Source organism: Mustelus asterias, chromosome 7, assembly GCF_964213995.1.
Source record: "Mustelus asterias chromosome 7, sMusAst1.hap1.1, whole genome shotgun sequence".
Taxonomy (NCBI): Eukaryota; Metazoa; Chordata; class Chondrichthyes; order Carcharhiniformes; family Triakidae; genus Mustelus; species Mustelus asterias.
In genome coordinates, this window is record NC_135807.1 from 30,038,083 (window position 1) to 30,062,454 (window position 24,372).

A 24,372-nucleotide genomic window follows, 5' to 3' on the forward strand; every position below is an offset into this window, starting at 1 on the left:
ACTACCCAAATTTTTGCCCGTGGTTAACAATGAACGGATTGTCTTGTACATCATATTGCAATCAAACAGGATGTTGCGGTTTAAATAAGAGTATAATGAGATCCAAGGTGGAGTTTTCCTCTCAAAATGGCAATAGTATTGTCGATCAAGACACCGGCGAAGACATCAATGAATAACAAGTGGGTTGGGGGTGATTAGATGTGTTTATGGAGAGAAGGCATTGCGGAGGCATATAGTGAGATGACAGATTACAGACCTCCCTAGTTAGTTGGAGCTAATGGCATTTCTTCATTTTTTTAAACATTCTAATTTCATCGTGCATTCCCAGAATTATAATATGCTCAAATTATCAAAATGAAACCAAGCAATGTGTGAAGAACAATTGGAGCACTGACCGGTATGAGAAACTTCTTTACTTCCTCTAGAGCATGTCCCATTCTTGCATATGCCTCTGATGGCGGAGCAAATACTTCAATCAGTACATGCAAGTCTTCATTCAGATGTGCATATTTAGATTCTCCACTCTTCCTTAGTTCCTCTTCCTTAAAATGATGCAACAGAGAAAAATAAAGAAGCCAATTAACTTACTTTTTAAAATTACCACGTCAATGTCTCTTGACTGTACATTCAAGTGTATTTCTTCAACACATTCTTGTTCAGTGTATACTGTATTTGGTATATTCAGGCTGCAGCAAATGTGGAATACTCTCTGTACTGCAGAAACTTTGCAAAAAAAGAACACAATTCAATAAAACCTGAAAATAGGTGATGTGCAATTAAAATACTCCAGTTTCTCTGATACAAGCAACATGTAAAATGTCACACCAGCATCATTTACAACAGCTCTATACAAGTATGAACCTGGCGCCCTTATCTCTGAGGGGTATTTTGGAGGCGAATGCTCAAGAGACCATCATCCTACAGAATGCTCAAGGCTCTGGGGGCGCAAGGGATGCAGATAATTTAAAAAATTGTGATTTGTTTTTGTTTTGGGTGGTTCCCCTTTATTTTATCCCTTAGTTTATTTAATTTAGTTTATTTGTTTAACTCAAAAGAGCTTGACCAAGCGTGGAGATGCAAAACTCACACAAGCTTGATCATGACACAGATTACACTGATGTGAACACCTATGCAAGGTATGATGGTGATATCTATCACCACTCACCCCATTCAGTATCATTGCAGGGGCCATCATTGAGGTACCCGTCAGGATGCAGACGCTGATCTCATGCATTCACTCAACAGTCCTTTTACGTAATGCTAGATTTTTTGGGGGGGTTCGGCAAAAGATTCAGTGGTTAGATGCCATTGAAACTCTGAAGGGTCTATGAGCTTCATCCTGGTGGAGTTGAGGGAGACCAATGTGGCTATAGACTCAAGAGGGGAGGCTGTGAGAAATAGCGGAGCGGCACTCACTAAGTGGACAGCACTTGGGTGGCAGTTCCAGAGGCGTTGAGGAATGAGGATTAGAACTCGGTCAAGGATCCTCACAGCTCACTGTGGTGTTCTCCTCTTTTCAGTGCATGATTCTGGAGTATCATGGAGCCAGTTAAGTTGACAATTCTACCTCATCGCGATAAAGCAACAGCAGAGACACTGATGTGCTGCTGCACGTGGCCAAGACCAGCACCCTGCAGATGAGGGGGAGACTGGGCCAATAGCTGTTGCGGAGAAGCACCATAGATGCTAGAGCCTCATAGGAGACATTATTGGCAGAGGGTCTTCCTCCTCCCTGGCCAGCCAAATGCTCTCTCCCCAAAGGGCATGAGGATTCTGATTTCTGGCATAGCTCTGAAACACTGCTCCCATTTACGCATGTGTTGGAGTTGGAAGGACATCTGAGTGCCTCTGCTGCACATCATTCAAACGTTTGGTCAGGATTCCCTCCAAGAAATGTGGTGCAGGCTTCCTGGCAGCCATCCCCTCTATTGGATCTGGAACAAGGTCTGGGGAGGCATTGATATGGAGCTCCCTGCCGATTAGGTTGGTCTGGGGTGAGCAATTCAGAGGGAGGCCACCACGGGGTTGGTAATGAGGCTCAAAATTCATGAGAAAAGATTTGCACTGTTTTTCTCAACAGAACAGACTTAAGTCTGAACAGAAGGTGCAATATCGTAAAAGGCTGGCACACACCTCTCAAGGATAGACGCATTGTGGCTAAGACAGGTTCTGAAACTGGTTGTAACAGAGCATGAATAACAGCACAATATGCCGATAATTTCTAACTCTATTCTGGGGGCCTTGGTTGAGGAGAAGCAGGGGGACAGATGCCAACTATCCACAGAGGGACTAAAAAATGCTCCAAATAAACTCTCAGAGAGCAGTGGTAGCAGAAAGTTGTAACAGTTAATGCCAGAGTATAGCTCGGCGGATCTGAATACACTGCCACAAGTTCAAGGATCTCGCACGACTGGTGAAGTCAGAAAATGCAGTTTCAATCCAACCGCCCACAACCTCACACACTGCTGAAACAATCAATACTCACACCTAACATTCCCATCTTTACCTCATCCCAGCACACATTGCATTGCTGCAAACTTCACAACGACAACCTACAGCTTTTAGACTGCCAGTTATTCAACAATGACGGTCACATCACCCAAACAAATTGCGCCACTCTCACTAACGTACTTCCCTCTCTCAAACCACCAACTAGCAGGGGACATAAACATTTATATGCCCTGATATCTGTGGAGGAGGAGGTGCTCATCATCACAGCAATGCCCTAAGTGAAGCTGAAACCATTGAAAATGATAGTCTGTGCATGCCTAACCCCCTTCTCCTCATCATACAATCTCTTCTGATTTACAAGTAGTTGAAAATCCCATTATACAGTGGTGGTGGGGTGTCTTTTCTGTTGCTCAGAAGACTAAGGAAATTTGGCATGTCAGCTACGACTCTCACCAACTTTTAAGATGCACCATAGAAAGCATTCTTTCTTGTTGTATCACAGCTTGGTATGGCTCCTGCTCTGCCCAAGACTGCAAGGAACTAGAAAAGATTGTGAATGTAGCCCAATCCATCACACAAACCAGCTTCCCATCCATTGATTCTGTCTACACTTCCCACTGCCTCAGCAAAGCAGCCAGCATAATTAAGGACCCCACGCACCCCGGACATTCTCTCCTCCACCTTTTTCCCTCTGGGAAAAAAATACAAAAGTCTGAGGTTACGTACCAACTGACTCAAGAACAGTTTCTTCCCTGCTGCTGTCAGACTTTTGAATGGACTTACCTTGCATTAAGTTGATCTTTCTCGACACCCTAGCTATGATTGTAACGCTACATTCTGCACTGTCTCCTTTCCTTCTCAATGAACGGTATGCTTTGTCTCTATAGCATGCAAGAAACACTACTTTTCACTGTATAGATAGAACATAGAACAGTACAGCACAGAACAGGCCCTTCGGCCCCCGATGTTGTGCCGAGCTTTATCTGAAACCAAGATCAAGCTATCCCACTCCCTATCATCCTGGTGTGCTCCATGTGCCGATCCAATAACCGCTTAAATGTTCCTAGAGTGTCTGACTCCACTAACAGGCAGTCTATTCCACACCCCAACCACTCTCTGCGTAAAGAACTTACCTCTGATATCCTTCCTATATCTCCCACCATGAACCCTATAGTTATGCCCCCTTGTAATAGCTCCATCCACCCGAGGAAATAGTCTTTGAACGTTCACTCTATCTATCCCCTTCATCATTTTATAAACCTCTATTAAGTCTCCCCTCAGCCTCCTCCGCTCCAGAGAGAACAGCCCTAGCTCCCTCAACCTTTCCTCATAAGACCTACCCTCCAAACCAGGCAGCATCCTGGTAAATCTCCTCTGCACTCTTTCCAGCACTTCCACATCCTTCTTATAGCGAGGTGACCAGAACTGCACACAATATTCCAAATGTGGTCTCACCAAGTCCTGTACAGTTGCAGCATAACCCCACGGCTCTTAAACTCCAACCCCCTGTTAATAAAAGCTAACACACTATAGGCCTTCTTCACAGCTCTATCCACTTGAGTGGCAACCTTTAGAGATCTGTGGATTAGGACCCCAAGATCTCTCTGTTCCTCCACAGTCTTCAGAACCCTACCTTTGACCCTGTAATCCACATTTAAATTAGTCCTACCAAAATGAATCATCTCACATTTATCAGGGTTAAACTCCATTTGCCATTTTCCAGCCCAGCTTTGCATCCTATCTATGTCTCTTTGCAGCCTACAACAGCCCTCCACCTCATCCACTACTCCACCAATCTTGGTGTCCACATTTTTCAGCTCATTCCTTGCTAACTTGTAACCCTCAATCGAGTCATCTGAACCTTGTTTCCTCATCCCTACATAAGCTTCCCTCTTCCTTTTCACAAGACATTCCACCTCTTTTGTGAACCATGTTTCCCTCACTCGGCCATTTCCTCCCTGCCTGATAGGGACATACCTATCAAGGACACCCAGTATTTGTTCCTTGAAAAAGTTCCACTTTTCATTAGTGCCTTTCCCTGACAGTTTCTGTTCCCAACTTATGCCCCCTAATTCTTGCCTAATCGCATCATAATTACCTCTCCCCCAATTGTAAACCTTGCCCTGCCGTACGGCCCTATCCCTCTCCATTGGAATAACAAAAGACACCGAATTGTGGTCACTATCTCCAAAGTGCTCTCTCACAACCAAATCTAACACTTGGCCCGGTTCATTTCCCAGTACCAAATCCAATGTGGCCTCACCTCTTGTCGGCCTATCCACATATTGTGTCAGGAAACCCTCCTGCACACACTGCACAAAAACTGCCCCATCCGAACTATTTGACCTACAAAGGTTCCAATCAATATTTGGAAAGTTAAAGTCCCCCATGACAACTACCCTGTGACCCCCACACATATCCATAATCTGCTTAGCAATTTCTTCCTCCACATCTCTATTACTATTTGGGGGCCTATAGTAAACTACGTGACCGCGCCTTTCCTATTTCTAACCTCAGCCCATATTACCTCAGTGTGCAGATCCCCCTCGAAGTGCCTTTCCGCAGCTGTTAAACTATCCTTGATTAACAATGCTACTCCTCCACCTCTTTTACCAGCTTCCCTACTCTTACTGAAACATCTATACCCCGGAACGTCCAACAACCATTCCTGTCCTTGTTCTACCCACGTCTCCGTAATGACCACAACATCGTAGTCCCAAGTGCCAATCCATGCCCCAAGTTCATCTACCTTGTTCTGGATGCTCCTTGCATTGAAGTAGACACACTTCAACTACCTTCCTGTCTACCGGTACCCACCCGTGACACTGATACCTTCCCCAATACCTCACCACCCTCACTGACTTCTGGACTACAACTCCTTTTCCCACTCCCCTGACAAATTAGTTTAAACCCCCCTGAAGAGCCGTATCAAATTTCCCTCCCAGGATATTGGTGCCCCTCTGGTTCAGGTACACCCTGTCCTGTTTGTACAGGTCCCACCTGCCCCAGAATGTGTTCCAATTATCCACGTATCTGAAACCCTCCCTCCTACACCATCCCTGCAACCACATGTTTAACTGCACTCTCTCCCTGTTCCTCAACTCGCTATCACGTGGCACCGGCAACATACCAGAGATGACCACATGTTTTGCCTTGGCTCTCAGCTTCCAGCCCAGCTCCCGAAATTCCTGCTTTAAATCCCCTTCTCTTACCTATGTCGTTGGTACCAATGTGTACCACGACTTGTGACTGTTTCCCCTCCCCCTTCAGAATCCGGAAAACACGGTCTGAGACGTCACGGACCTTGGCATCCGGTAGGCAACATACCATCCGTGAGTCTCTTTTGCTGCCACAGAACCTCCTATCTATCCCTCTAACTAACGAGTCCCCAATAACTATTGCCCTCCCGCTCTGCCCCTTACCCTCCCAAGCCACAGAGACGGACACAGTGCTGGAGATCCTCTCACTGCGGCTCACCACTGGTATGTCAACCCCCTCAACCGTATCCAAAGCGGAATACTTGTTGCTAAGGGGAACGACCACAGGGGATCCCTGCACAGACTGCTTCCTCCCAGCCCCTCTCACCGTCACCCATCTGTTTTCATTCCTCGGAGTAACTGTATCCCTAAAGCTTCTGTCTATGGCCACCTCTGCGTCCCCAATGATCCTAAGTTCATCCAACTCCAGCTCCAGTTCCCTAACACGGTTTTGGAGGAGCTGCAGATGGGTGCACTTCCCACAGATGTAATCAGCAGGGACACTGATGTCGTCCCTCACCTCAAACATAGTGCAAGAGGAACACAGCACTGCCTGCACACCCATCCCCTCTCGATACCTTGCCAGTACCAGGTAGAAACAGCAAAAATGAATTAAACTCACCCCTGCTCGCCCTTTCTGCCTAAGCCCTGTGAGCCAAAGCCCTTATAGCTCACACTCTGCTTCCCACAAGCCCCGCGAGCCAAAGCCCTTATAGCTCACACTCTGCTTCCCACTCACTCCACTGCCCGCTCCCGACGCTGCCCGCTGTATACTGCAGCCAACCTTTTATACTTCGCGCGCTTAAAAAACCCTTCCCAGACTCCTTGGCAGCCCACTTCCGGTTTTCACTTTAAACTTAAGAAAAATACTACTACAAAAGTAAAGGCCAAAAAAACCACACACTGACTAATTAAATAAATAAATAATTCAATCAATCTCTCACCAGCACTCCTGCCTCCAATCACTCCCTCTCTGCTTGCTCCAGTGGAACAATGATTGTCATATTGTTTACATATTGTCACATGTATGTTAATACATGTGACAATAATAAATAAATTAATTAATTAATAAATTAAATTATAATAAATTAAATCAAATCAAATCAGTTGTACAGAAGGTGCAAGTGAACAATTCAGGTCAAAAATAACAGCCTTTAATTACATCAGCTGACATAACATGCCAAGTATGTTGCATACTTCTGGCACATACTCTGCTAATGCCCTTGCCTACATGGAATCCAAAATGGCCGTCAACAGAAGTGTGCATATGTACCGCAGACACCGTTTAGGAGCTGAAACAGCATTCAGATCCAGATCACCAACACAACCAGGTTTTGCATCCAATTGCAATAAAGCCCTGGGTTGGCAGTAGTGTGGAATCTATTCATTTTACATTCTAGATTGGATTTCAAGGCACTGGAAGGCATACAAGTAACTTGAGATGTTCAAACCCTTTCAACAGAGAAAAATTTGGACTACAACGGTTTTCTGATCACACTCTTTCTCCATGGTAGTTAATTTGGATGGTCAGAAAAGCCAAGAGTGTCTGTTTCTGGTGGCTACCTCTACCTTGGCTTTTATGACAGTCGCTGTGCCCAGGAATACAACAACAAATCATTTGCTTTACAGCTCCATCATTGATATTAAAGGTGCTTTAGAGAAACGTGAGCATTTAACGTTTATTAAATCAAAATGGAAATTTCCTCAAAATGTTTTTGCCTGCACAGATTTCAAACTCAACAGACAACAGCAATTTCCTTAATACTGTGACATCATTCTCAATGAGCTGGTGCTGCTATTTAAAATTGAATCCCATGAAAGCCCCAAGTCTACGAGCTTTCAAGATATCACAATTAACAACTGGAGGCCCCAGGATAACAAAAAAACTCATTTAGATTTTTGCTGCAGTAACACGGAATAGCATATTTCTATAATAGTTGTCAACTTGCTCATGCAATCTAAATAACCAATTTTTTCATCTCCAGCTCCATAGGTGTTCACAGTCTTGCATTATCCAACACAAGTATCTGTTCTTAATTTGAGATCTAGGTAATAAATGTAAGCAGTCTAATTACCTTGGAGAATTTAAAAGTCAACCCTAATCCCTTCCTTAACTAACATCCATACTAGTGCACTTTTTTAGCAACACTAAGACAGCAATCAACAGTGGGAACCTGGGTTGAATTTTCCCACTCACTCACACTTGAATAACAAAAACAGATTTAGTGGTGACCAGTTGTGCTGGCTGACAGTTCAACTCCATTTACCTGGTCTGGAAGGATTAATAAACACACAAGGCAACATCTATATTTGCCATATTTCCAGACAAGTAATCCTTAACATCCCAATTAATCTGAGTTTTGGTCCAGTTACTATGTTACGAGATGAAAGTAACACATTTTCAGAAGACAATAAAATTCAAAACTCAAGGTGTCATTTCAAATTCCTCTCGAACACATGGGAGTGAAGAAGTAATTGCTGACTTGTTAAAGTCTTGTAGAACAAAGAAATGAATCAACATTTCCACCAGAAGAAATTATTTAAATGTGCTACATGAAATTTTATCAGCCTGCATATAGGTCTTTAAACTTTAAAGTTGAATTTTGAAGGGTCTTCAACAAAGAAAACTACTTTTTAAGCACACTAGTTAAAAATAAAATTCCATACGGTCAGGTCAGAACATACAGTTCTATTCAGAGTTTCCAGCACTGCACACGAATAGAAATAAAATTAATTTCAATAGCTATCACAAATATAAATTAAAATAAATATTTAATAAGGCACATTTGCTGGTGACTTCAATGCCTCTTGGATGAAAGTTTAAAAATAGATGAGAGATATCCAGTGAAGGAGCATTTCCTTGGCAACAGGATACTGTTCAATTTCCTTAACATTAAGCATAGAATCGTAGAATCCTACAGTGCAGAAGGAGGCCATTCGGCCCATTGACATCAAACCCAGGCCCTATCCCCATAACCCCACGCATTTGCCCTAGCTAGTCCCCCTGACAATAATGGAGAATGTAGCATGACCAATTAACCTAACACGCACATCTTTAGACTGTGGGAGGAAACTGAGAGAATGTGCAAACTCCACACTGACAGTGACCCAAGCTGGGAATTGAACGTGGGTCTGTGACGCTGTGAGGCAGCAGTGTTAACCACTGTGCTACCATGCCGCCCAATGTTAAACTGGAGCCAATAAGCAAGACTGCAGTTGCCAAAAGCTTTCCTGAAAGAAGTCTTTTGAATTTTAATGCCACCAAAATCGTATAGATCGCCAAATAAATGTTTAGATGCTCTCTGGTAAATTGCTACCTGGTATATAAAATATATCTAAAGAGAAAAAGAAAAACTTTCCATACTACAAATGTCCTTTAGGGAAGGAAATCTGCCATCCTTGCCTGGCCTGGTCTACACATGGCTCCAGAGCCACAGCAATGTGGTTGACTCTCAACTGCCCTCTGAAATGGCCTAGCAAGCCACTCAGTTCAAGGGCAACTAGGGATGGGGAATAAATGCTGGCCAGCCAGCGACGCCATGTCTCACGAATGAATTTTAAAAAACACAACAATTTGAACATAAATGTGCACCGCCTAATAAATATGAAGGCACAAGGGTCAAATTTAAATGCCATTATTCTGAACATTTATTTGCAATTTATTTTATTTCCACTAATTCCCTTCATTGTAAAATTTGCTTCGTAAGTTGTACCTTTACCAAGGCTTTTATGACTGGGGAGCCTCAGGCGCAAGGTATAAAGGGCATTTAAAATTACGAGCGCATCTTTTACACTGAAAACCACCATATGGTTCTCTTTTGACAATTTCTGGTGCCATGAAATTATTAAAAGCCATAAGTGAAGGTGCGATGCGGTGTGCGGATGGACAATTCCAGCTTAACTGGTTGGGTAGGAAACACTATTGCACATTATTCACTGGTTTCAATGGAAAGTAAAATAGGGCAGAATGTAAACATTGAAATCAAAATCTGGTCAGTTCATCAACAAATGGGTGAAATTAAAATTGACCTCCTGTCTCAATGCACCCAGCAGCCTAGACATCAATGTTTACTGTGGCAGGAAAAGGGGGTCTGAACAAGAACAGTAGCTAGCATCGGATAAGACTAGGGATGTGGAGGTTTTGCCAATCTTCGTCAGATCAGAAATAACAGAAGTGAGTGTAAAATAAAATCTTTCAGCATATTTTAAGGACAGTCATACACACATTAACATTTTGTGTTTGTAGTGTCCCAGGCACGACCATGTTTAGCTGCTTCTTCAATGATCTTTCCTTCAACACAAGGTCAGAAACCGGATGTCTGCTGATGATCGCAGTATTCAGTACCAGACAGAAAGTCTCTGATGCTGAAGAAGTCCATGTCCACAAGCAGCAAGGCCTGGATAAAATTCAGGCTTGGGCTGTTACATGGCAAGTTACATTCATGCTTCACAAATGCTAGACAATGGTTATCTCCAAAAATAATCTGTTTACCATTGGAATTCAATGGCATGACCATCACTGAATCTCCCACCATGAAGGGCCCCGCTGACCAGAAACTTAACTGGACTAACAATACAAATACTGTGACTGCAAGAGGGAGAATTCTTCAATAACTCGCTCTAACTCCCAAAAGCCAGCTCCAAACATCTCCACAGTCCAGTGCAAAGCAACCAGCTTGGTTAGCACACCCATTCACTCCTTCCACTGCCAGCACACAAGGAGCAACTGTGTGCACCATCTCCAAGACGCACTGCAGCAACTAGCCAAGACTCATTCAAAAGCACCTTGCAAACCTCTATCACCCAGAACTTGGAACAGATACATGGGAACACCACCGCCTACAAATTTTCCTACAAGCCTCACACCATCCCGACTTGGAAGTGTATTGCCATTCTTTCAAAGTTATTGGGTTAAAAACCTGGAACTCCATCCCTAACTGCACTGTAGGCATACATACAGCAGGTGGACAGCAGCAGATCCACAGTTAACTAATTGAGTATTTCTGTTCACAGGGTGTCAATGATATCATTGTAGGTACTGACACCTCACTGCACGGTAGAATTGGCTTACACAGTTATCATAAAAGAAACTGGGGGGGGGGGGGGGGGGCGTAAATTATCCTATCCTGTCTGACATGGGAATCGTAGCGGACAGGTGGGGGGGGGGGGGGGGGGGGGGGGGGGGGGGGGAGGCGTGGGGGGGCAGAAAGAGGAGAGGGGAGGGACATGTAAAAAGTCCACTGACCTCGAGCGGGATTTTCTGGTTTTGGGGCGAGCAGAGCAGGAAAATCATGTCCATTAAGTTTGTGTTTATAAGATAAAATTTTCTTGACTATACTGTCTGACCTGGATTTTCATCCATTCCTTGCTGCAGGAAACTAAACATAACCACCCAATGATTGTAAATCATAGCAATGCGGTAGTCCAGATACCTGCCTGATTTTCTTCTCTATCCATAAATCAAAACAATGCGTCAATAATCTTAATAGATAGTGGTAATAAATTACTGAGATAATTATGCAAACTCTTTCGTTCTATTTCCTTCAAATAATATTTCAGAAGAAGTCCAACAGTTGAGAAAACAAGTGCGGCCAAGGGAAAAAACAAAGAATATTGCCCTGATAAAATATCACTGAGCTACAAATGTTAACAAACCTTACCTTTGCTTTGTCCCGCATGGATCCTTTACCCAAAATGGACATTTTTGTCAATGTTTCTTCCTGCAACCTCTTCAAAGAATTACCACGTGGGCCCAACAGTTTACCGACAAAGTTAAACTACAAGTAATGAGGAAAAAAAAATCATATTATTTCACATAGTTATTAGAAAAAGATCACAGAATATAGTGAAATATCAGTACAGTTTGTGTATGAGATTAAGATTCTCTTAAAAAGAGCAAGGATCTACCAGAAATCCACATTTTCCTCATTCAAGAAATAGGTTTAGTTGCTTAAACCGGCAATAATTAGTCACATCTCCAAATATCACAAATTTGAAAATGAACCAAATGAGTAGTGAGGGGAACCCCAAACATTTCGCTGACGGTGATTTTTTTCAGGAGGAAACATTTTATAATTAATTCAAACCAAAATTGTATAATTTGACTGAACTGAAGTATTCTCAGCTCTCATTACGAACACACCAGAAATAGATTATGTCTGTCATGAGCAAGGGTTGAATTTTAGAGACTGAAAAATCATTGTTCATTTTTATATCATGAATTTTATGTGACTGGTTTTAAATTTTGCATCTAGTTCTGTGCCTGACATTGCAATTAATGGCAACCTCACTATAGAAGACACAAAAATATCACAAGACTTCAAAATCAAGAAGTAAAAGTGAGGGAGGAACTTAAACAATCACAATCACTCAGGAAAAGGTACTGGTTAAGGTGACAAATCGCCTGGACCCCAGATGGCCTTTAAAAAAAAAAATTACAGGATGTGGGCATCGCAAGCCAGGCCAGGCCAGTATTTATTTCCCATCCTAGTTGACCTTCAGAAGGTGATTGCGAGCTGCCATCTTGTTGGTACATCCAGTGCTGTTGCGGGGGAGAATTCAAGGAATATTGACCCAGCAACTGTGAAGGAACGGATGGTGAGTGACTTGGAGGGTACCTCCATCCAGTTAGAGGTGTTCCCAGGTATCTGCTCCTCCTGTCATTCACGATGGTAGTTGTTGTGAGTTTGGAAAGTGCTGCCGAAGGAACTTTTGAGAGTTCCTGTAGTGCATCCTGTAGATGGTACACACAGTTACCACTATTCTTTGTTGGTGGAAGGACTGAATGATTGTGGAAGGGGTAGCAATCTAAAGGGTTGCTTTGTCCTGGATGGTGTTGAGATTGTGTTGTTGGAGCTACACTCATCCAGGCAATTGGACAGCATTCCATGACATTCCTGACTTTTGCCTTGTAGATGGTACACTAGCTTTGGGGAGTCAGGAAGCGATTACTCGCCGCAGGAATCCTGGCTGTTGACCTGCTCTAGTAGCCACAATATTCATATGGTTTGTCCAGTTTCTGGTCAATGGGAAGTGCCAGGATGCTGATAGTGATGGTAATCCCATTGAATGTCAAGGGACGATAGTTACATGCTCTCTTGTTGAAAATGGTCCTTGCTTGGTACTTGTGTAGCATGAACGTTATTTGCCACTTCTCTGCACAAGCCCAGACATTGCCCAGGTCTTTCTGCATTTGAACATGGACTGCTTCAGTGTCAGATGAGCCGAGAAGTGTGCTGAACATTATGCAGTCATCAGAGATTCATTTTAAGGAATACTTCCTTCAATCTTAGTCATGCTTACTGTGTGAAATAAAGAGAGGGGCTAAAACTCTGCATACCAACCACAATATGTTAAAAATGTCATCAAATAAAATTCTTACTTTTCCCTGCGACTCAGAAGTATTTCCATAGAAAATTGCTGGACGTTTTGTATTTCACAGTCCTGGGACTGCATTTGCATGGAGAGCACACAAGATCACTCAACCAACTGGTGTGCCAGTTCCCCAGCACAATCCCGCTCCCGAGCCATTTCCAGAAGGAAACAAGCCAGATCAGCTTAAGGCTTATTGTCATAGACTCCTCTGGGACACATCAGGGTTCAGTGTAGCTGCCTGGAGGTGCTCTCCCAACATACCACCCTGCATGCCTGGCCTCAGCTTCAGGCTGCCACGTGGAGGAGTTCCCAATCTGCTGAAGACATTTTCTATGTGTGTTAAAATTGAAGAACTTAAAAAGTGAGCACTTCCAACTTGGTGTATCCTTTTACTGACAAAGCCAAGTTTCTGCTTCATCTTTGGAGGTCCTACTATTGGTCCTCCAGCTGTCTGCCTCCTGTCCTTGAAGATGGTGAGCCTGCCTTCTGGCCATTTATCGGCCAATTCAGGGAAAATCAGAACCCTTCATCCCCTTCCCATGTAATCACAGAAGGTGCAACACCTGCCCCCTTTAGCTCCTCCCTCACTGTCCATAGCCCCAAACACTCTTTTCAGGTGAAGAAGCATTTCAATTGCACCCCGTCAATTTGGTGTACTGTATTTGCTGCTCCCAATGCAGCCTCCTCTACATTGAGAGACTAAACACTGGCTGCTTTGCAGCGGCAAAGTAGCACAGTGGTTAGCACTGCTAATTCACAGCTCCAGGGACCTGGGTTTGATTCCCGGCTTGGGTCACTGTCTGTGTGGAGTTTGCGCATTCTCCTCGTGTCTGCGTGGGTTTCCTCCCACAGTCCAAAGATGTGCAGGTTAGGTTGATTGGCCATGCTAAAAATTGCCCCTTAATGTCCTGAGATGCGTAGGTTAGGGGGATTAGCGGGTAAATATGTAGGGATATGGGGTAGGGCCTGGGTGGGATTGTGGTTGGTGCAGACTCGATGGGCCAAATGGCCTCTTTCTGCACTGTAGGGTTTCTATGTTTCTAACACTTTTGATCAGTTGGCAATCATTACCCCAACTTTCTTGTCACTTGCCATTTCAACTCACCACCTTGCTCCCATATCCTGTCTATCCTTGGCCTTTCAGAATGTTCCAGTCACATCAAATGCAAACTGGAGGAACAACACCTTCTCCTCCAAATAGGCATGTTACAGCCTTCTCGACTCAACATTGAGTTCAACAACTTTAGACTGTGAACTTTCCTCTCCACCTTAATCACTTTTTTGTTTTCCTCAACGCAAATCCCTCACCCTCAGAGAGCCACCTGTCACTTGTCCTTTAGTTTTGCTTTCACTGAGCACTGACCCATGTTCTCCTATTAATATATTCTGCTATCTGACCTTTATGCCACAATCAATACCTTCTTTAGTCCTTAATGCTACCATTAAAACCCCCTTTGTCTGGTGTTCTTGATATCTTTGGCATCTCTCCTTAGCTCTGACATATCCCTGACCTTCCATTCTGCTCCACCTCCTCCAAGTAATCAATCACATTTCTATCCCTCTTTAGCTCTGAAGAAGAGTTACTTGAAATGTTAACGGTTTCTCTCTCTACTGATGCTGCCAGACCTGCTAAGTTTATGCAGTGTTTTATGTTTGTTAATTGGTTAGATTCTATCTTGTTGGAGATGGTAGGTTAGGGGGATTAGCGGGCACCTTACTGTGGCACAAATATTACTTCTTACCATCAGCCCAAACATGAATGCTATCCAAGTTTTGTTGCATTTAAAAACTGTCAGCTTCAACGCTTAAGTTGCCGTCAATTTTATTAATCAGTGTAATGATCAGCGAACATCCTCAATTTCGCCCTTATGTTGGGAGAAGATCATTGATGAAGTAGCTGAAGATGCTTGGGCTTAGGACATTACCCTGACGAACCCCGACAGCAAGGTCCTGTGGCTGTGAGGTGCTGTCAAAGCAAGCTCGACAAATACTGTGCAACTTCCTATAGATCATGTACTGTAACCATAGCTTCTCAAAAATGATAAAAAGGAGTGTATCAGTTAACTGGAGCAATCAAACAGAAAGTTGATCTCAAAGTGGGTATCGCTGGCCTCTATTAACATAAATGTGAAGAAGGTAAAAGTTCTGGGCAGAGGAGTAGCGATACGTATTCAGCTGACATTCGTATATTATTTTTCAAACAAGAACAGATGCAATTCCTGAATGGGGAAATTTAAGTTGGTAAATCTCTGCTAGTTATCCAAGGTGTACTGTTATACTAGAGTATACAATCACAATGCATTATAAGCATATTAACTGATACTAGAAAGTAGCTGGAATGTGACTGGTTCCCACTGAAGCTTTAAATACTGATATTAATAAGAACATAAGAACTAGGAGCAGGAGTAGACCATCTGGCCCCTCGAGCCTGCTCCGCCATTCAATAAGATCATGGCTGATCTTTTTGTGGACTCAGCTCCACTTACCCGCCCGCTCACTATAACACTTAATTCCTTTACTGTTCAAAAATTTATCTATCCTTGCCTTAAAAACATTCAATGAGGTAGCCTCAACTGCTTCACTGGGCAGGGAATTCCACAGATTCACAACCCTTTGTGTGAAGAAGTTCCTCCTCAACTCAGTCCTAAATCTGTTTCCCCTTATTTTGGGGCTATGCCCCAAGTTCTTGTTTCACACACCAGTGGAAACAACTTCCCTGCTTCTATCTTAGCTATTCCGTTCATAATCTTATATGTTTCTATAAGATCTCCCCTCATTCTTCTGAATTCCAATGAGTATAGCCCCAGTCTACTCAGTCTCTCCTCATAAGCCAACCCTCTCAACTCCGGAATCAACCTAGTGAATCTCCTCTGCACCCCCTCCAGTGCCAGTATATCCTTTCTCAAGTAAGGAGGCCAAAACTGTACACAGTACTCCAGGTGTGGCCTCACCAGCAGCTTATACAACTGCAACATAACCTCTCTGTTTTTAAACTCCATCCCTCTAGCAATGAAGGACAAAATTCCATTTGCCTTCTTAATTACCTGCTGCACCTGCAAACCAACTCCTTGAGATTCCTGCACAAGGACTCCCAGGTCTCTCTGCACAGCAGCATGCTGCAATTTTTTACCATTTAAATAATAATCCATTTTGCTGTTGTTCCTACCAAAATGGATGACCTCACATTTACCAACATTGTACAACATCTGCCAGACCCTCGCCCACTCACTTAGACTATCTATATCCCTTTGAAGACTTTCAGCGTCCTCTGCACACTTTGCTCTGCCACTCATCTTAGTGTTATCTGCGAAAGTTATTACACTCCCCTTCTCATCCTCTAAAGGACCAATGTTTACTTTCGCCACACTTTTTCGTTTTATATATTTGTAGAAACTTTTGCCCTGTTTTTATATTCTGAGCTAGTTTACTCTCATAATCCATCTTACTTTTCTTTATAGCTTTTTTCGTGGCTTTCTGCTGACCTTTAAAGATTTCCCAATCCTCTAGGTTCTCACTAATCTTTGCCACTTTGTATGCATTTTCTTTCAATTTGATACCCTCCTTTATTTCCTTAGATACCCATGGCTGATTATCTCTTTTTCTACAGTCCTTCCTTATCACTGGTATATACTTTTGCTGAGCACTGTGAAAGATCGCTTTGAAAGTCCTCCACTGTTCCTCAATTGTCCCACCATAATGCCTGGTCGAGATCAATCAACAAATATGCCAACATTTAATTCAATTCATGGTGATTAACACAAGCTGTCAAGAAAAGAAGTGTTTTAAGATATATAAAAATAATCAAATATTTATATACATAAAAAGACTGGCATGATTGCCAGATACTATTTTCCCAAATTTTCCCCCTCCCCACTCACTACTCAGCTTCCTGCTCTTTTGATTTCTCTACATTAAGTGTGCAAATTGTCAAAGAAAAATAAACTCTAATTAAATTTACATTTATTCTTCTCCTGAGAAATTATTCATGTCAAAAAAGGACTGTTTCGCAAAAACTGCAGAGACTATTTAAAACTGGCTGATGAGCCATGTCATCACTGGTAGCATAATACATTTGAATCCAATTTCCTTTTCCTTCAATTCACGGGATGTAGGCACCATTGGTTAGGCCATCATTTATTGTACATCACCAATTGTCCTTGATGTGGTGGTGCACTGCTTTCTTGAACTGCTGCAGCCTAGGTGTTGTAGGTACACCCACTGTGCTGTTTAGAAGGGAGTTCCAGGATTTTGAACCAGTGACAATGCAGGAATGGCGATATACTTCTAAGTTAGATTGATGTGTGGCTTGGAGGAGATCTTCCAGGTGGTAATGCTCCCATGCATTTGCTGCCCTTGTGCTTCCTGGGGGTTCAGTTAGCTCAGTTGATTGGACAGCTGGTTCATGATGCAGAGCAAGGCCAATGTGGTGGCACAGTGGTTAGCACTGCTGCCTCACAGCACAAAGGACCCAGGTTCGATTCGCAGCTTGGGTCACTGTCTTTGCGGAGTTTGCATGTTCTCCCCGTGCCTGCATGAGTTTCTTCCGGGTGCTCTGGTTTCCTCCCACAGTCCGAAAGACGTGCTGGTTAGGTGCATTGGCCATGCTAAATTCTCCCTTAGTGTACCCAAACAGGCGCCGGTGTGTGGCAACTAGGGGATTTTCACAGTAACTTCATTGCAGTGTTAATGTAAGCCTACTTGTGACACTAATAAATAAACTTAAATTTCAATTCCCATACCAGCTGAGGTTATTCACGAAGGCCCACCTTCTTAATTTTGCCCCTCACCTGAAGGGTGGCGATCCTCAGGTTAAATTATCACCAATCAGCTCTTCCCCTCAAAAGGGAGAGCAGCCTATGGTCATCTGGAACTATGGCGACTTTACCATTACCTAGGTGGTAGTTATCATGGATTTGGAAGGCACTGTCAAAAGAGTTCTAGTGAGATACTGCCATCCTTCATGTAGATGGCACCACATTGCTGCCACTGTGAGTTGGCTGTGGAGTGAGTGAATGTTTAAGATTTAAATGGGGTGCCAATCAAATGGATGCTTTGTCCTGGTTTATGTTAACCTTCTGGAGTGTGGTTGGAGCTATATTCATCAAGGCAAGTGGAGAATATTCCATCACACTCCTGATTTGTGACTTGAATGACGAGTACGTTTTGGGGATCAGGAGGCAATTACTGCAACAGAATTGAGAGTCTTTAACCTGTTCTTCTAGCCTCAGTATTTGGTATAGCTGATTTAGATCAGTTTCTGGTCAATGATAACCCCCAAGATATTGAGAGGGAGATTCAGCAATGGCATTATCACTGAATGTCATTAGGAGATGGTTTGATTCGCTCTGTTGGAGATAGTTATTGTGTATGACCTCAGTTCTGCTAAGATTTCTTTATCCCACACTCGATACTGCCTTGATGTCAAGATCAGTCACTCTCACCTCAAGTTCAGTTCTTTTGTCCTCTTTTGGACCAAGGTTGAAATGAGGTTAAGAGCTGAGTGGCCCAAGCAGAACCCAAAAGGAGAATGTGAGAGAAGGTTATTACTGAGTAAGTACTGTTTTATAGCATTGTTGATGATCACTTCCATTGCACTGCAATGATGCACAGAATAAGCCGAGAATACTTGGTCAGCAGCTGTCATTTTGATTATTTCAGGACAGGGAGGAGGAAACACTCAGCTTAACAGATAGACCTCGGCATTTAATAATCTTTCTCCATCATAACCTACAATATCACAAATGGCAATTAAATGAGTCCATCTCAAAGTAACCCTATTAGGATAATCTTAAAATTAACCCACCAAAACTGGGAAACAGTTCAGCTTTTGCTATTAAAGTGAATGCAGAAATTGAGAAATACCACCTATCTTTTTATCCAAAAACAGGTTAATTTAAAATTTTCTTCAAAAATCCAAATCTAAATCCATTATTCAATTTGAATTTGGATGACTGCATCTACAAGGCCTGTGCTACTTGCACTTTCCTGCCGGGGAACAGAACTTTATATCCAAGTATGACCTTTTGAAATTCACTTGGTCTGTGCACACCAAACATGATCAGTATATTCTATAAAAGTTAAGCAGATACATTTTTAACAATTGTCACAATTAATTTCCAGAAGAAAGAAATTGTCAAGTGGATAAGAAGCTAGTGAATTACTGTCTTGCTGCAAGGGTCAGTCTAAGCACACTCTTCATCAGTTCAAACTCTTCGGAGAAGTGCTGATAAAAATAAGTTTGAGTCAGGCCTATTAAAAAATAGAAAGCCATCTAATTTAGTTGGGGAAAAAACTGCCAAGGGAAAGCTGAAGTAGGAGAATATATTTCAGTATATGGAAAACTAAATTCTACCTCCCACTTAGTATTTGGGTCTCTTCGAGTTCCACTTTTGCCTAGCTTTCTCCATCACACCCAACACCTCACTCCCTCCTCACAGCACTTTCCCATGCAATCACAGAAGGTGCAACACCTGCCCCTTTACCTCCTCCCTGCTCACCATCCTAGGACATCAACACTCTTTTCAGGTGAAGTAGCTCTTCAATCTGGTCTATTGAATTCACTGCTCCCAATGCGGTCTTACTCTACATTGGAGAGACTAAACGCAGACTGGGTGACCACTTTGCAAAATACCTTTGTTCCATCCACAAGCATGATGCAGACCTTCCTGTTGCTTGCCATTTCAACACGCCATCCTGCTCTTGTGTCCACATGTTCATGTTTAGCTTGTTGTAGTGTTCCAGTGAAGCCCAATGCAAACTGGAAGAACATCACCTCATCTTCCGATCAGACATATTATATACAGACTCACTGAGTTCAACAACTTCAGACCATGGACTCCTTCCTCCATCTTAACTCGATTTCCATCCTTTTTCTTTATTTATTTAAAAAAAATTAATTTTATTCATTTAATTTCTTTCATTGATTCATTTTTTCCCCCAATTTTCCCCTTTTTAAAAAAATTCCACTTTCCCTTCTTTTTCCCTTGTTATCATGCCCCCTACCCCCGTCCCAATCGGGCCATCTTTTACCTGTCCTGACAGGCTGCTTATCTTGATTCTGCCATTTACACATTGAGATCGCTTAAATGTGCCATTATCAGGGCCCTTCTTAGCGATGATCACCACCATTTGCATTTTTGTCCCTGCCAATCTCCCCCGTCTCAGCCAACTACTGGCCCTCTAACCAACCCCCATAATCTGCACCCCACACAACAGTATAAATCTCATCCTATTTCCAATCGTCTTCAACTCTCATGAAGAGTCATCCAGACTCAAAACGTTAGCTCTGTTCTCTCGCCACAGATGCTGTCAGATCTGCTGAGATTTTACAGCATTTTCTGTTTTTGTTTCAGATTCCAGCTTCCGCAGTAATTTGTTTTTATTCCATGAGCTATAACCCTGCTGTCAAGTCTGATGTGTGGTGCTGTATCAAATGCCCTTTGAAAGTCCACGTATACATCAAAAGCATTATCCTTATCAACCTCATCGCCTCCTGAAAAGAATCCATGACGCTAGTTAAACAAGATTTTCCCTGAAGAAATCCATGTTAGCTTCCCTTAATTAACCTACCATTAATTTTGTCCCAAATTATTATTTCCAGAAGTTTCCCCACCACTGAAGTTAAACTGGCTGGCTTGTAATCGCTAGGCTCATCCTTGCACTCTTTTTTGAACATCGGGGTAACACTTGCAATTATCCAGTCATCTGGGACCATGCCTGAGTCTAAGAAAGACTGAAAAATCATAGCCAGTGCCTCTGTAATTTCCATTCTTACTTCCTTTAGTATCCTTGCATGTATTTCATCCGGTCCAGGTGCTTAATCAACTTTTATGTAGAGATAACCTAACCCAATACTTTCTCCTTTTCAATTTTAAATCTATCTAGTGTCTGAATTACCTTCTCTTTCACTATGGTCTGAGTAGCATCATCTTCCTCGGTAAAGACCGATGCAAAGTAGTATCTCAGCTATGACCACCACCATCATGTGCAAATCCCTTTTTTGGTCCACAATAGGCTCCACTCCTCCTTTAATATGCCTATAGAAGACTTTCGGATTCCCTTTTATGCTAGCTGCTGTCTTTTTTCATATTCCCTCTTTGCTTCTCTTATTTGCTTCTTCACCTCTTCTCTGAACCTTCTGTATTCAGCTTGGTTTTCAATTGTATGTTCAACCTGATACCTGTCATAAGCACGCTTTTGCTTCTTTATCTCAATTTCTTTTTCCTTATCATCCAGGGAGCTTTGGAATTGTATGTCCTACCTCAATTATCTCAAAAGGAAATTGAATAGGTACGTGAGGGAAATAAATGTGAGGACTACGGGGTAAAGTTGGGGAATGGGAATGACTCAATTGCTCTAGAGAGCCAGCATGGATTTCATGGGCGCTCATGATCCCAAGACAGGAGAGAAAGAAGCCAGACGGTCCATCGTGCCTGTGCATCGGTGAAGCTATCTAATTAACCGCACCCATGAGGTTTAACCCACTGGTCTCCATTTCTTTTTCCCTTCAAGTATCCAAATTTATTTTTGAAAACTATTATTGACCCTGCTTCCACCACCCTATCAGACAGTGACTTCCAATCCTAACCCAATAGTTGCAGAAAACAAAAATTCTCATTTTTTTTTGTCAACTCACCATAAGACTGTACCCTTGGATGGTCACCCCTTTCGTCCTTGGGAACTGATTTTAAATATCTCTATCAAATTGTCTCAGTCTTTTCTGATGAAAAGTAAACAACTCCAGTGGTGGTTGGGTAGGATTTTAATTAGTTTAGCATGTGTCGTAGTAATTACCCAATGGCATCAAAGAATGTCATTCAAAGAATAAAAATGGTATGAAAAATATTTGATATCTGCATTTCTAATTTTATACACAAAACAGAAATAGACAAGCTAATGCCATAGTATGTTTGCATTAAAAAAAGGCTTGAAAACCTCAACTTTATAACTGCAGTTATTAAGGACCTTAGTGAGACTACACCTGGAGTATCGTGTGCAGTTTTGATCTCCCTACCCAAGAAAGGATATACTTGCCATAGATGGGAATGCAGTGGAGATTCACTAAGCTGATACAGGTATTGGTGAGACTGTCCTATGAGGTATGAGACCTGTATTCACCAGAGTTTACAAGGATGAGAGGAGATTTGATTGAAAGGTATAAAATTCTAGCAGTGCCTTACTTGGGAATCTATAACCAGGAGACTCACAAGAACATAAGAAATAGGAGCAGGAGTAGGCCATCTAGCCCCTCGAGCCTGCCCTGCCATTCAATAAGATCATGGCTGATCTGAAGTGAATCAGTTCCACTTACCCGCCTGCTCCCCATAACCCTTAATTCCCCTAACGATCAGAAATCCATCTATCCGTGACTTAAACATATTCAACGAGGTAGCCTCCACCACTTCAGTGGGCCGAGAATTCCAGAGATTCACCACCCTCTGAGAGAAGAAGTTCCCCCTCAACTCTGTCCTAAACTGACCCCCCTTTATTTTGAGGCTGTGTCCTCTAGTTCTGGTTTCCTTTCTAAGTGGAAAGAATCTCTCCACTTCTACCCTATCCAGCCCCTTCATTATCTTATATGTCTCTATAAGATCACCCCTCAGCCTTCTAAACTCCAACAAGTACAAACCTAATCTGCTCAATCTCTCCTCATAATCTACACCCTTCATCTCCGGTATCAACCTGGTGAACCTTCTCTGCACTCCCTCCAAGGCCAATATATCCTTTCGCTAGTAAGGGGACCAAAACTGCACACAGTATTCCAGCTGCGGCCTCACCAATGCCTTGTACAGATGCAGCAAGACTTCTCTGCTTTTATATTCTATCCCCCTCGTGATAAATGCCAACATCCCATTTGCCTTCTTGATCACCTGTTGTACTTGCAGACTCAGTCCCAGGATATGGAGTAGACTGTTTAGGACTGAGATGAGGAAAACTTTATTCACTCAAAAGGTAGTAAACCTTTGGAATTCTCTACCATAGAAGGCTGTGAAGGCCAAGTTACTGAATGTATGCAGTCCAAAGATGTGCAGGGTTAGGTGGATTGGCCATGCTAAATTGCCCCCTAGTGTCAGGGGGACTAGCTATGGTAAATGCATGTGGTTATGGGGATAGGAACTGGGTGGGATTGTGGTCAGTGCAGACTCGATGGGCCAAATGGCCTCCTTCTGCACTGTAGGATTCTATTCAAGGAAGAGATGGATTTATTTTTAGATTTTAATGGCATCAAGTGGTATGGGAGAAAGCAGGAATATGGTATTGAGATTGAGGATCAGCCATGACCATATTGAATGGTGGAGCATGCTCAAGAAGCTGAATGGCCTATTCCTGCTCCTAGTTTCTTTTGATTTATTATTTGCCTGCTATACAGACAAGCATGCTGTACATAAAGAAGGAAAGGAGAGGGTGCAGAATGTAGTGTTACAGTCAAAACTAGGGTGTATAGAAAGATCAACTTAATATGAGGTAGATCTATTCAAATGTCTGATGGCAAAGGAAAGAAGCTGTTCTTGAGTTGGTTGGTGGAAGAAGGTTCCTGATGGAAGAAGGTGGAAGAGACTATGTCCGAGGCATGTGGGGTCCTTGATTATGCTGGCTGTTTTGCCAAGGCAGTGGAAGTGTAGACAGAGTCAAGGAAGTGGAGTACTTCAGGTTAATTTTACCATTTGAACTATAACATTCATTATTTCTGAGCCTTACACTAACTTGTTTCAAAATCAAAAAGATTACATTTTATACTCAACATATTACAACAATGAATTAAGGGATGGCCAGTTTTATACAGTAGGCACTTTAATCTTGGGAATAATATCCAGCAAGTTTTAGTTTTTTTTAAAAGAATCAGGCTAAAGCAAAATATAGTGCCATAGCTTAGTCAATTAAATTAGGATGTTATCTTAACATTGCTGAACAATTGAACCTTTGTGTAAAAAGCTGTACAATACAAAACCACTTGTCATCTCAACTACTTATATTTACATAGCACCTTCAATATAATATACCATCCCAAAGTATTTTGCATGCATATTATGAAACCTAGCCACATAAGGAGATTAGGCCAAATAACAAATGTTTGGTTAAAGAAGTGGATTTTAGGGGGAGGTAGTGATGAAATTCCAGAGCTTACCACCTTGGCAAATGAAAGCATGGAGTAATTAAAATCAAGAACGCTTAGGAGGCCGGAATTAGATGCGTGCACATAGTTCGGAGAATTGCAGCCATGAAGGAGGTCACAGAAATAGGGAGGGGTGAGGTCATGGAGGGATTTGACCAGCCAATGATCATCTACAGG

The 24,372-nt window shown here is 42.6% G+C and overlaps 1 protein-coding gene across 7 annotated transcripts in view; it reads right to left on the bottom strand.

The window, feature by feature from the left end:
- Positions 1 to 24,372, bottom strand: part of khdrbs3 (KH domain containing, RNA binding, signal transduction associated 3) — a 175,316-nt gene that overhangs the window by 80,938 nt on the left and 70,006 nt on the right. For all 7 annotated transcript variants that reach the window (XR_013498295.1, XR_013498294.1, XR_013498293.1 and 4 more), the window contains 2 exons: positions 11,369 to 11,485; positions 396 to 542 (listed from right to left, as the gene is read on the bottom strand). Coding sequence is in view for 4 of the 7 variants with exons in the window: in XM_078215794.1 (XP_078071920.1) it covers positions 396 to 542; positions 11,369 to 11,485 (264 nt within the window). In the remaining 3 variants the exon portion in view is untranslated. The remainder of the gene's footprint in view (positions 1 to 395; positions 543 to 11,368; positions 11,486 to 24,372) is intronic.